This window comes from Curcuma longa, unplaced genomic scaffold (assembly GCF_044706935.1).
Source record: "Curcuma longa cultivar G26 ecotype Majalengka, Jawa Barat unplaced genomic scaffold, ITB_CL_G26_1.1 utg18532_np1212_1030455_RagTag, whole genome shotgun sequence".
Classification (NCBI taxonomy): Eukaryota; Viridiplantae; Streptophyta; class Magnoliopsida; order Zingiberales; family Zingiberaceae; genus Curcuma; species Curcuma longa.
In genome coordinates, this window is record NW_027435598.1 from 581743 (window position 1) to 594795 (window position 13053).

The 13053-nt window shown below is 36.4% G+C and overlaps 1 protein-coding gene across 1 annotated transcript in view; it reads right to left on the bottom strand.

Moving 5' to 3' along the window:
- Positions 1-13053, bottom strand: part of LOC141819827 (callose synthase 3-like) — a 68593-nt gene that overhangs the window by 34861 nt on the left and 20679 nt on the right. Inside the window, exons 14-19 of the mRNA XM_074707085.1 lie at positions 12347-12484; positions 12145-12233; positions 11977-12070; positions 11704-11864; positions 11452-11581; positions 11280-11377 (exon numbers count right to left, since the gene is read on the bottom strand). Of these exons, the coding sequence (XP_074563186.1) occupies positions 11280-11377; positions 11452-11581; positions 11704-11864; positions 11977-12070; positions 12145-12233; positions 12347-12484 (710 nt within the window). The remainder of the gene's footprint in view (positions 1-11279; positions 11378-11451; positions 11582-11703; positions 11865-11976; positions 12071-12144; positions 12234-12346; positions 12485-13053) is intronic.

The window sequence follows — 13053 nt, forward strand, 5'->3', positions numbered from 1 at the left end:
ACTTACCAGTGAAGCAGAGTTGTTCCATCATTTTTCAAATGAAGTAGGTGTCGTCGAGTGACACCCACGAGTGCTTTGTTGTGATGAAGTCCAAGAGAGATGTTGCCATGAGAAATGGTATTGTGATGAAGCGGGTGATGCTGTTGTGAGTGATACTAGCACAAGCATGGTTTAAAATATCGAGCCGTGTCGAGGTTTCGGTCTCAGACCGGAGTGATATAGTTTCGGTACTGTATTGTACTGTGCCGGTATAGTTTCAGTATTTTTAAAATATAAAATATATTAATTAAAATAAAAAAATTAATCTAAATATTTAAAATAAAAAATAAAAAATAAAATTGTTAAGTAAAATAATCAAGAAATCTTATTCCAATTGCAACATCTAAGGCCCTATTTATAGTTAGAGTATAGGGCCTATTCTAGAAAACATCTATAAAAAATAACAGATATTTAGAACCAATACTCCCCCTCAAGTTGGAGCATAGATATTAATCATGCCCAACTTGTTACAAAGATAATCAACTCGGATCTCATTTAAAGCTTTTGTGAAAATGTCCCCCAATTGTTCTCCAGTTTTTACATACTCTGTAGTGATCAAGCCTTGTTGAATTTTCTCACGAACAAAATGACAATCAATTTCAATGTGCTTAGTCCGCTCATGGAACACGGGATTCGATGCAATGTGAATAGCAGCTTGATTATCACACCATAGTTTTGCTGGTATTGAAATTTTGAGTCCTACTTCAGTCAACAGTTGATATATCCACATTATTTCACATACAGACTGTGTCATAGCCCTGTATTCTGATTCTGCACTGGATCGCGACACAACCTTTTGCTTTTTACTTTTCCATGATACTAAATTTCCTCCAACAAAGATACAATAACCTGAAGTAGATCTCCTATCCATTTTAGAACCTGCCCAATCTGCATCTGAAAAACATTCAATACGAGTGTGCCCATGATTTTTATATACAATACCTCGTCCGGGTGCGCCCTTCAAGTAACACAAAATTTGCTCTAATGCTGCCCAATGATGAACCGTTGGAGATGACATATACTGACTAACAACACTAACCGAATATGCAATATCTGGACGAGTCAAGGTAAGATAATTCAACTTTCCAACCAACCTTCGATATCTCTCTGGATGTTCAAATAATTCTCCATCTGCTGTAAGATCCACGTTCTGAGTTATTGGAGTACTACAAGGTTTTGCTCCTAACTTTCCCGTCTCAGTTAATAAGTCGAGAACATATTTCCTCTGAGATAGAAATATACCATTTTTACTCCTCATTACTTCAACACCTAAGAAATACTTTAGCACCCCTAAATCTTTTGTATGAAACTGAGTGAGAATGAAAGATTTGAGAGATGAAATTCCCGTAGTATCACTACCAGTAATCACAATATCATCCACATATACAACTAACAGAATAATACCAGCTCCTGACTGCTTGTAGAACACAGAATGATCAGACTTGCTTTTCTTCATACCAAACTTTTCAATAACCTGACTAAATTTTCCAAACCAAGCACGAGGACTTTGTTTCAAACCATACAAAGTCTTTCGAAGACGACAAACTCGCCCCATCTCCCCCTGAGCAACGAAACCAGGAGGTTGCTCCATATACACCTCCTCTTGAAGATTACCATGAAGAAAAGCATTCTTGATATCAAGTTGATGTAAAGGCCAATGATGAGTAGCAGCAAGAGAAATAAATAACCGAACAGATGTCAACTTTGCAACAGGAGAAAAAGTATCAGAATAATCCACACCATATGTTTGAGCATAACCCTTAGCAACAAGACGAGCTTTTAGTCTGGCAACTGACCCATCTGGATTGACTTTAACATTAAATATCCATTTGCATCCAATAGCTTGTTTTCCTGGAGGTAGATCAACCAAGTCCCAAGTATCATTATCATCCAAGGCTTTCATTTCCTCTATCATTGCATTTCGCCAACCGTGATGAGATAAGGCCTCACGGACAGTTTTAGGAATAGAAATAGAGTCAAGTGAAGCAATAAAAGAACAGGAAGAGGACGACAAGCCATTATTAGAAACAAACGAAGAAATAGGATAAGTACACTGGCGTTTACCTTTTCGTAATGCAATAGGAAGATCATCATTCGGACTTGGATCTGATGACGAAGTAGTAGGTGCAGGACATGAATCAGGAGGTCGACGCCTGGAGTATGTTTCAATAATAGGAGGTTTGACAAGAACCGGTTCTGAGACAGGTGTAGAGGATGTAACAGAATATACCAATAAATCATCATCTTCCTTTTGAGAAGTCGGGATATATGAGGATGAGAAATAAGGTGTGTCTTCCATGAAAGTAACATCGATTGAAACAAGATATTTATTAATACTAGGACAATAACACCTATAACCCTTTTGAAGACGAGGATAACCAAGGAAAATACATTTCAAAGATTTGGGATCTAATTTAGTGACTTGTGGACGGACATCCCGAACAAAACAAGTGCTACCAAATATCCTAGGATTAACAGGAAACAATGACTTGTTAGGAAACAAAATTTTATAAGGAATCTCACCATGAAGAACAGAGGATGACATACGGTTAATGAGAAAACATGCAGTAGAAACCGCGTCTGCCCAAAAAGACTTGGGAACATTCATTTGAAATAAAAGAGCTCGTGCTGTTTCAAGAAGATGTCTATTCTTACGTTCAGCCACACCATTCTGGGATGGAGTATCAACACAAGAAGTTTCATGAAGTATACCATTCTGACTCATATAAGATTGAAATAGACTGGACATATATTCTTTGGCATTGTCACTTCGTAGAGTACGGATGGATATATTGAACTGAGTTTTAATTTCCGCACAAAAAGCACAAAATAGAGAAAATAACTCAGAACGATTTTTCATTAAATATAACCAAGTTACCCGAGAATAATCATCCACAAAAGTGACAAAATACCTAAAACCAGGTTTAGACAGAATAGGACAAGGACCCCAAATATCAGAATGAACTAACTCAAAAGGACTAATAGCACGTTTATTTATCCTTGGACTTGAACTAAGACGGTGATGTTTTGCAAACTGACATGACTCACAATTTAATGAAGACACGCTACTATATTGTGGACAGAGTTTCTTGAGTAATGGAAGAGATGGATGTCCTAACCTACAATGAGCGTCAAAAGGAGAATTCACACCTGAACAAACGAAAGATCTTGGGATAGGTGAATCAAGAATGTAGAGACCTCCATTTTCATGTCCTTTACCAATAATCTTCTTCGTCAAAAGATCCTGAAATAAACAATGATCGGGAAAGAATGAGATGCAACAGTTAAGATTGCGAGTTAATTGACTAACAGAGAGCAAATTAAAAGATAAATTAGGTAAATGTAAGACAGAGGATAAGGAAAGCAAAGGAGTGGGATTGACAGTGCCAGACCCACGAACACAAGATGAAGACCCATCAGCTAAGGTAACAATAGGAGTGTTGGATTTGTGTGTGAAAGTAGAAAAGAGACTAGAATTACCTGTCATATGATCCGTAGCACCAGAATCAATGACCCACTTAGAGGATGAGGAAACAAGGCATGTATTGTGGTTACCTGAATTAGCAATAGTAGTGATAGAGGAAGATGAAGACTTAAGTGATTCCTGATATTGAGAGAACTTGGCAAATTCTTCTGCAGAGACAAGTACTGATTTATCAGAGGTATCATTAGTGGATGCACTATGAGCCCGATGTTTTTGCTGATTTTTGTACCGAAAGCTTTCTGCATTTAAACTTGTCCATCACTTCTCAACTCCTCAATCAATCATCGAAAAAGATCCTTAATCAATCACCGAAAAAGACGAATCTGAATCCAAACCGGCCAGAACAAAGGAGGAAGGCAGGTGCTGTGCGGCCGTTGCGGCAGGAACAGCGTCCCAGCGGCGACACAGGGCAGAAGGTCGTTGTGGCACGAGGCGCGACCTGGAGGTGACGCGGCTTGCGGCAGGCGGCGTACAACATTGCGATCGCGGCGTCTGCAGCGATGTCGCGGGCAGCGGAGCAGAGGGGATCGCGGTGAGTCGGAAGCAAATCGCGGGGCAAGGAGATTAAGGAAGAAGGGCAGAGGCTAGGGGAGGAGAGGAAAGGTTCAGAATTGCAGACCCTGTGGATCTACGGTACGACTTCTGGAAGCGAGCCCGAGGAGGAGGATGGGCTTGAAGGCCTTAAGGACGGAGGATCTCCGGCTTCACCAGCTCGATGGGGACGCCGTTTAATTTGATCAGGTCGTGTCCGCGCTTGCAGTGCGCCACGCGCGATGGCAGGAGATGTCACGGTCGCTAAGTAGAAACCGACGTCGGGCGGAGATGGAAGAAGAACAGGGGCAGGTGCGACCCCAAATCGCGTTGCAAACTCGGACGGCGTCACTCGCGCGAAGGAAGGGATCGATCGAAGACTCGCGCGAAGATGTGGCTCTGCCGAAGCAGGGGTTTCGACCGCGGCGGCTAGGGTTTGGCCGTCGCCCCTCGCCTGTGCTTCTCCGGCAGATGGCGAGCAGCGAAGATAACCTGCTTCTCTGTTTCTCTCGCGGAACCGGCGCCGAGGAACAAAATCGCGAATCGCGAAGAAGGATCTCCCGGAAAAAATCGGCGCCGAAAATACAACTTTAGTTATGCTCTGATACCATGTTAAGTAAAATAATCAAGAAATCTTATTCCAATTGCAACATCTAAGGCCCTATTTATAGTTAGAGTATAGGGCCTATTCTAGAAAACATCTATAAAAAATAACAGATATTTAAAACCAATACTATTGTTGTTTTGCATATGATGCTTATAAATATGATTTTAGATCATTTTAGGTTATAAACAGTAATCATAGTTTACAATTGTTGTTTAGCATATGGTCCTTCTAAACATGATGTTGGACCCTTTTAGGTCATAAAGAGGACCCGTTGAAAATAGACATGAGTAGATCACTTTTCATATTATTTTTATGTTACACATCCATATTAGATCTGTCATTAATAACATTGATAATGTGTAATTGTTTAACCTTGTTACAAGTATGATAACAGACCTCTTTAGCCATGTGCTAATGAAATTAATGGATCAGATTGTTCGGAAGAAGATTTTTACCATTCATTAGCATTATTAAGCCCAACTAAAGATATTTGACTATATGTTATGTACGGAATCACATGTAGCTAGAGATTGTTAGGATTTGCTTCTCTATTTACTGAGCTTATATGTAAAGGTATAACACACAAAATTGCCATCCCAGATAAATCCAAAAAAATGATCTAATTAATGTTTAATCATAAGATTAATTGACAAATATGGATTGTGTGTAGAAACTCATTAATCTGTTTTTGTTATTATTGATGGACTCATAATGAAAACAGATCTAAAGGTACATATAGGATTGTGGTCCTCGTAGGGTTAAGGTGTCAAGACTTCTTCTCATCCTTCGAAAAGAAGATTATGGCTATCGTCGCCTTAATTCCTACGAAAAATCAACTTGCCGCATCTTTGTGTTTTGATCTTTAGATTGATCCAGTAGCACCAAGAAATGGCGTTGACTCTCGATTCAAGTTCGATTTACGATTATTCATCATCGTTTTTTTTTGTTCGAATTGTTATACATATCAGCGATACAATCCTATTTTGAATTATATAAGTCTTTACCAATTCATGTATGGAGTACAATTCTTGTTTTAAAAATCTCTCAATTATATAAAGATACTCTGCCTCTAAATATCACTCTTCCATTCAAAGAATGCACACAAAATGAAAGTATTGCAATGTATCTAAGAAATTTTAATTGGATAGCGATTATGGGTCATTAAAGCAACAAATTAAAACTAAGTATCCAATTGGCTTTGGACTCAATCATTCTTAAACACAAGTATCCACAAATTTTTATTCACTAATAAAGGTACTATTCTAATTTATTTAAATATTTTAATATTAAATTAAGAGAATTGCTAACTAGATTTATTTTCGTTGACCACTTTCTTTAGTTTTGATTCTAAATGTTCGTTTAAAGATTTTTGTCAAGAATCACTTGACTCTCATGTTAAAATGTTAGGAAGTTTAAAAATTCTAATAAGTTAAAATGTTAGGAAATTGAAAATTTTACGAAGGCAAGGTAAAAAAAGTAATTGAATAATAAGTTAAATAATAAGGTATCTTTATATTCTAATATTTTAAGTAACCATTGACAAACTCATACTTATATAGATGTGACTTGTCATTGACAAACTCTTGTCAATCCTAATATTTGATGAAGCACACACTGCTCATAATATATTTCAATTAATATCTTATTTTTAAAAAAAAATATGGATTAAATAATATTAGTTCTAATCCTGCAAGTAATGAAAAACTTAAAATTATATGTCAACCTGCTATAAGTGGTTTATATTAGTATGTATGCATGCAATATGGATTAATAACTTTAGAAAATCAAATTAGACCTATTAAAATTGTTCTCTTATTTGTGATTACATCCTAGTATAATAAAACAATAAGATAGACTTGTAAAATAATACAATGAGGTCTAAAATATTTTCAAGTGATGTACTAACAAGATTTATTTTAATTTAGAAAATTATTGTGTTCATTTTTTACACAGGTAGAACATATGTAGTGGGATTTTTGAAATTTTTAAAATATTTAATGATGCGACCGCATAATTATTTGGTGTTTATTATCATAATTCTCATTTAGTTATAATGTAATATAGCTTCATTTTAAACGAATATAGCAATAATGAATTTCTATCTTCTTGCATATTAACAATAAAGAAATATTTTTATCATATTCTAATATTTATTTGGTTGCATATGTTTTATGTTAGATTTAAATTAGAAGTTTTACATGAAATATTAATTATATATTATAATACTTTAATACCATTTAAAAATTCTACTCCTCCTAATCTTGCTTTAATTGTACAAAATATTATAACCAATTTATATGATATAAACAAAGACTATAATTTAAAATATGGATTATAAAGTAATGCACCTAAAACACAAACAACTAGTAATGGTTGTAGTAGTTTAAAACTCATAAATGCCCAACTTTTATTAAGAGAATGTACAAAACATCCATGAGGATACTCAAGTTTCGAAAAGTAACTTGGGAATTATTTTATGAGTACCTTTAATTTCAATAAAACATATAACAAAGTAGGTAAATTCAATCTTATTATAAACTTTGGTGACTAAAATTTTATGTAATTATTGATAAATGAATAACATTGCTTCACAGTCACGTTTGATTGTTATTTGAAGGTGGTCGATACACTTTTACCAAAATGAATTGGGTCAACCAACAAGTCAAGATTGGTCTGTAACACCCGTATTTTCCCCACTTAAGATTATTGGTGAGATTTAAAATATTTCATAAAGAGATAGGGGTTAATTATGAATAACCCTAATGAATTCGTAAGGACTAAGGAGGGATTAATTATTAGATTTAATAATTAAGCATTTAAGGCTAAGTAGATATATAACTAGGTCGAGTTAGTTTAGATTAATGAGTAGGAACTAGAGTTAGCTTAAGCTTTTGATAAAATAAAATAGATAAAAAGGTTCGTCTCGCGAGGACGAATCCAACAAAATTGGTTTGGATCAAATTGGAAGTCGTTTGGTTAGTGAACCACGCGAACCAAAATTGAACCCGGTTCGGTTCAATTGTTTTAATTGGGTTTAATCGGTGGTTTAGATTAGGTTTTATTTGGGTTTTAATTGTTTTAATCGGGTTACTGTGCATTCCCTATTAAAACTACGCGCGACTGTTCACCGCGACCGCGTCTCGCGCAGCCCGCGCGGACTGCGTCCGCCCGCCGCCCGATTCCGCCGGCGGAGAACGCGGAACGGAACGAAGAGGAAGCTATAAGAGGAGCCGCGACCCAACCCTAGCCACCACTCCTCCTTTCCCTCTGCTCGTGTCCGCCGCCCGTCGCGTGGAGAAGACGAAGCAGAGCAGCCGCCGCCTCCCTTCTTCCTTGTGTTGTTCGCCGGAGAAGCACGAGCGCCAACCCCCGCCGCGAGACTTCATCGCTTGCTGTGGAGAAGACGCCGACGCGCCGCCTCCTCTGTTTCGCTGCCGCCGTGTGAAGACTAGCCGCCTCTACCCGACGCCATCTTCGTTGCACAGCACCGCCGCACCTCCTTCGCCTGAAGACGCGCTGCCGTCATCCCCTGCTCGTGCCGCCTTCGTCCTCGTCCAACCGACGCCAGACACCGCCTCTGCCGCCGACCTCACGCTGCCCTTTTCTCCCGGAGAAGACGAGAGCAGCCCACAAGCGGGCCGCAACATTTGCACGTAATTAGATTTATTATTTAAGGTTAGTTTAATTAATTAAGGGATTGTTTAATTAATTAATCTAGTTTAATTAGATATTAATCAGTAATTTATTTGATCAATCTAGTTAATTAATAATTAAGGTTAAGTTGATTAATCGGATAATTAATCTAGTTAATGGAATTATTAATCGGATTAATTAGTAATTAAGGTTAGGTTGATTAATTTAATTAACGAAATATTATAATTGGTTAATTAATCATTAATGATTAGTTAGTGATTAATTAGTATATATTTAAGGAATTGGTTAGATCATGGATTAATAATTGATTAATTAGTAGTTGATTAATTAAGTGATAGTTGTGATTTCTACTAGGTCGCGCAGAGAAAGCACTAAGAGCACTTCGGAGAATATCTTCGGTTTCACCATCTTTACGTTAAAAACCTTTTGATCACAGAGGGTAAGTACATCTCTCACCTGCAGTATGAGTAGTTCCGTTGTTTTCCGTATTTTTCCATAAACATGATTTTGTTAAAGCATATGCATGATTTTGTTAAAGCATATGTAAATAGTAGAATTGCATGATATAAGAAGTAAGATATTGTAATATGAAAGAAAGTACTTTATTTTGATGTTGACAAGTACCGGACCGTGAGGTGTCCAAGGGATGGGCTCCATAAGTTGCCCCTAGGCCGCGAGGTGCCTAGTACGCTCTAATCGGCTTCGGTGGCTAGCTACCCCGGACCGGTTAGGGATGCGCGCATTGGTACTTTGTCAGGGCCCAAATGATGGATGTTTAATATGTTTAATTATTATGAAATAGTATGTTTTGAAAATCCCCTCACATGTTTAGATATGAACATTCATGTTGCATAAATCAGTTATTACGAAGTTTTCTATGATTTTTGTAAGTTAGATGATGTACTTACTAAGCGTTGCTTATAGTTTGCATTCCTCATATTGCAGATAAATGAAAGGAAAAGTTATAGGAAAGAGGAGGCAGCTGGAGAAGTGTTTGATGTGTGGTGTCGGCGGAACCGCGGAATAAGATCAAGAATTATATAAATATTTATTTTATGTCCAAGAATTTATATTTATTTCTTTTGCTTCCGCATTCTAAACAGAAAAAGAAAAGTTTATTTGAGTTATTTTATTTAATGAGTAAAAGTTAAGGAAAGTTTAAATACGTAACGTTTCCCTACTAGTATAAGAAAGAGGTGGGGCGTTACATGGTCGACCCACTTTCACAAAGACTATGTCCTAAGCTAGAAATAGCAACGTTAAAGCCCCAAAGTTTCAATGTCACTTAATAATTTGACATCGTCTTTAATCAAGCCTCAAACCATAAATATATAACTTCGTGACTCAACTATAGGTACTACCTCGGTACTAGGACATGACACAAAGTCAATGTCAAGTGTGATAAGTGTGATACAACCTCTAAAAATAAAGGCTCTCTAGGTAATTACACTCCTATCCACATAGGACATTTACAATCAATCATAGTTTAAATCTTGTGTGGTTTTGTCCGATACAGATAAAACATTTCTTTCTACCCGCCAACCAACACAAGTGCGCCTCCGATGTCGGCGCACCCCAAGGCCCCACAGACGCATCGCACGAGCCTGGCAATGCGTCCGGACACGTCGCATTGGCCCAAAGGCAGCCGCGATGCGACCCACGGAATAGGGGGCCGAAGGTTTTTAACTTAGATTTATTTAAATAACTTAAGTTAATAATTTTAAAGAACTCCTAACTATGATTAGGATAATTTAGATAGACTTAATTAAAATTTAATAAAGTTATCTCATATTTTTTAAAAAAAAATATTTTATATTTATATTTATATTTTTAAATATTTAGATTAAATTTTTTTTAATTAATATAATTTATATTTAAAAAATATCGAAACTATATCGACACGACAAGATATGATATCGAAACTATATTGTTCTGGTTCTGGACCGAAACCTCGACACAGGTTAAGATTTTAAATCATGCGTTCAATTATATTCTACCTATAGTAGGTAAAAATGTCTTCAATTCTTCGGTGTCCATTGTTTAAGCTTCATGGCATCCCTTCAAGGTCAAAGCTTTCAATGGCTTTATGCTCGTCATCCTAGCTTGAACCAAGCCAAGCTGGAAACTCAATAAACTCATTAAAGACAAACTACTTAATCACAATTGCGAAGCATCAAAACACACACGGACTACCTACCTTTTCATATTAACTCAGGCTATTAATAATGCCTTCGTCTATAGGATTTAATCAGACCTCTTAACTTTAAAATACCCAAACATTATCACTCTGGATTGTATTAAATTGTTTTAAGTTAATTTATATCCTTTGTTCAACTTAATAGTCAAGTTTCAACGTTTTAGCTGATTTAGTTATTCTCCTAGGGCCTATCATAACAATCAAATGACTTTCTTTCACATACAGATAATATAATATGGATAGGGCCTTTGGCTCATGAGGATGACTTCTTGACCATTAGCAGTTAAAATAGTCTTTTCACCTTGATCATGCATTGACACATCTTGGAGCTTATGCAGAGCCATGTGTTAGAAATAAACACTCGAGCTATCTTTGGAATTCATGCACGTGTTAGAGCACACCTAGGCACCACTCCCTATCCCAAAATGGGAGAGTGCAAAGGCTCATTGTCATTTCATTGGTCCAACCAAGCTACCAGTAACATGTGGTTTTGCAATTAGTAGTTTATTTCCTTGTAATCGATAGCATAGTATGTTTTGCTTGTTTAGTGTTTAACCTATTGCTTGACTAAGAAAGAAGTTTATTTCTTATTACTTGTTCTATTGTTTAACCTATTGTAATTGATAGCAATTGTTGATTTCCATGGAATTGGCCCATCAGTAATCACCAAGAAAGAAGATTAATTAGCAAATTTTTTCATACAAATTTCAATAACAAAAGGATTGGGATTAGTGGTAGTCATCCTGTTGTGAAAGCAAACATCTTACCCAGGAAGCTCTTCGTCCATCATATCCCTAGTCACCACCTCAAGCATGTCTTGGAAATAAATAATAACCTTATCTCTGTCCTCTTCCTTATTAGCCATCTGATTCAAGAAACAATTGGTAGAACGCAATGATTATAAAGCTTGAGAAAACCTTCCCAAACAAAAAAGCTTACCAGCAACTCAATCAAGTCAATAAATATCTTGCATAAACTGGGAAGATGACTCAGATCCAGTTCATTCTGCTTTTCATGGTCAATAATGTTAACAATATCCTCTATCTTCACGAAAATTTTGTCTACAACCCTAACACATTGATGAAGTCAATGATCCATAAGTTAAGAATCTAAGGAAATAATGAGGCAAAGGTAGTCTGACGCAACAGATAAACTGACAACCGTGGTGGATTTTAGCAAGAAATAGCTTACTCTTTTTCTCGGGAACCATCAACTAAATACTTGATGATGCTCTTAAATGAGAAATAGCACTCTTTAACAGCACAGTTCATATAACAATCAGCAGTTATTCTCTTATTCAGTTCACGGTACTTTCCATGGCTATCTTTTGCCATGTCAAGGGCAGTCGGAATCTAACACATGTAGCCAAAAACACCAAGAAAATTAACATTCTCTAGCAATACCTTGAAAATGATTCAAGAATTACATGCAAGGGGATGGAGAACAACAATAGTGGTCATGTACCTTGCTAGCTAGCAAGAAAGGAGGCCACTGTCTAATGTTCAGTTCACTCAAATCACGATCAGCAGTGTAAGGAACAAGCAACAAGTCCATTTCCCTATTTAAAAAACTAAAATGTTAACAAATTTGGAATAGAACATCATTTATACTTATGAGAAAATCAGTAGGTACCTATTATTTATTAGATCTTCGTCTCGGAAACTAGTGATTATCTTGTTCCAGATTTGTGCAAATCTGGCTGCATCCTTCTCAGTAATTGTCTGAATAAGCCAGCAAAGATAATTAAATTTCAGAAATACAAAGTAAAATGCGAACGGCAAAGTAATAGAAAATTTATGTGCCAAAATTTTCAAATTGCAAGAAGGTATTAAACCTCTTCAAACTTGCTGGATAAAGAAGCAAGTAAACTCTTCGTTTTTGTAGCTTCAGATTGTTCACGTGGGATCAACCGATCATTAAAGGCACTAGGCAAGGTTTGAAACCTTGACCTTACCATTCCTAATGTGCGGATCTGAAATATTAAGAAAAGCATGGAATGAACATCCTTGCCTCTTTAAACATGATAAGAATGAACGGTTTCAATTACTAAAGTTGTAATATCAGCTGACAGACAGCAAGCAATACCATAAAAAACAAATTGATAAAGGAATAAAGAATCATTAACACCATGAATGCCAACCAAAGCCTGAATGAAACTATGGTATTAGCCCAATGGAAGAGTAAAAATATATTTATAAACCCTCCATACAAGGCTTCCTATTGTTACTAGTGGAATATAATATGGATTTCGGCCAACAAGATAATAAAACAGAGCTCCTTACAAAAATCTTTGTTTTATAATATTAAAACAGAGCATTGCAGATCAGCACATGGCATATGCAAAAGTTGTTGCACATTGCCTTAATTGTCAGTTCGCACCTCCAATAATATTAAATTATTAGTTCAATCCAACTTAATGTCTTCAGGATTCAACAGACAAGATAACATATTACCAACTAAAGAGAATGAAAAAATGAGACAACTCAGAAAAAATGTGTAATTGTAAAGAAGTGATTATTGATGGTTCAACAACTTCATGCA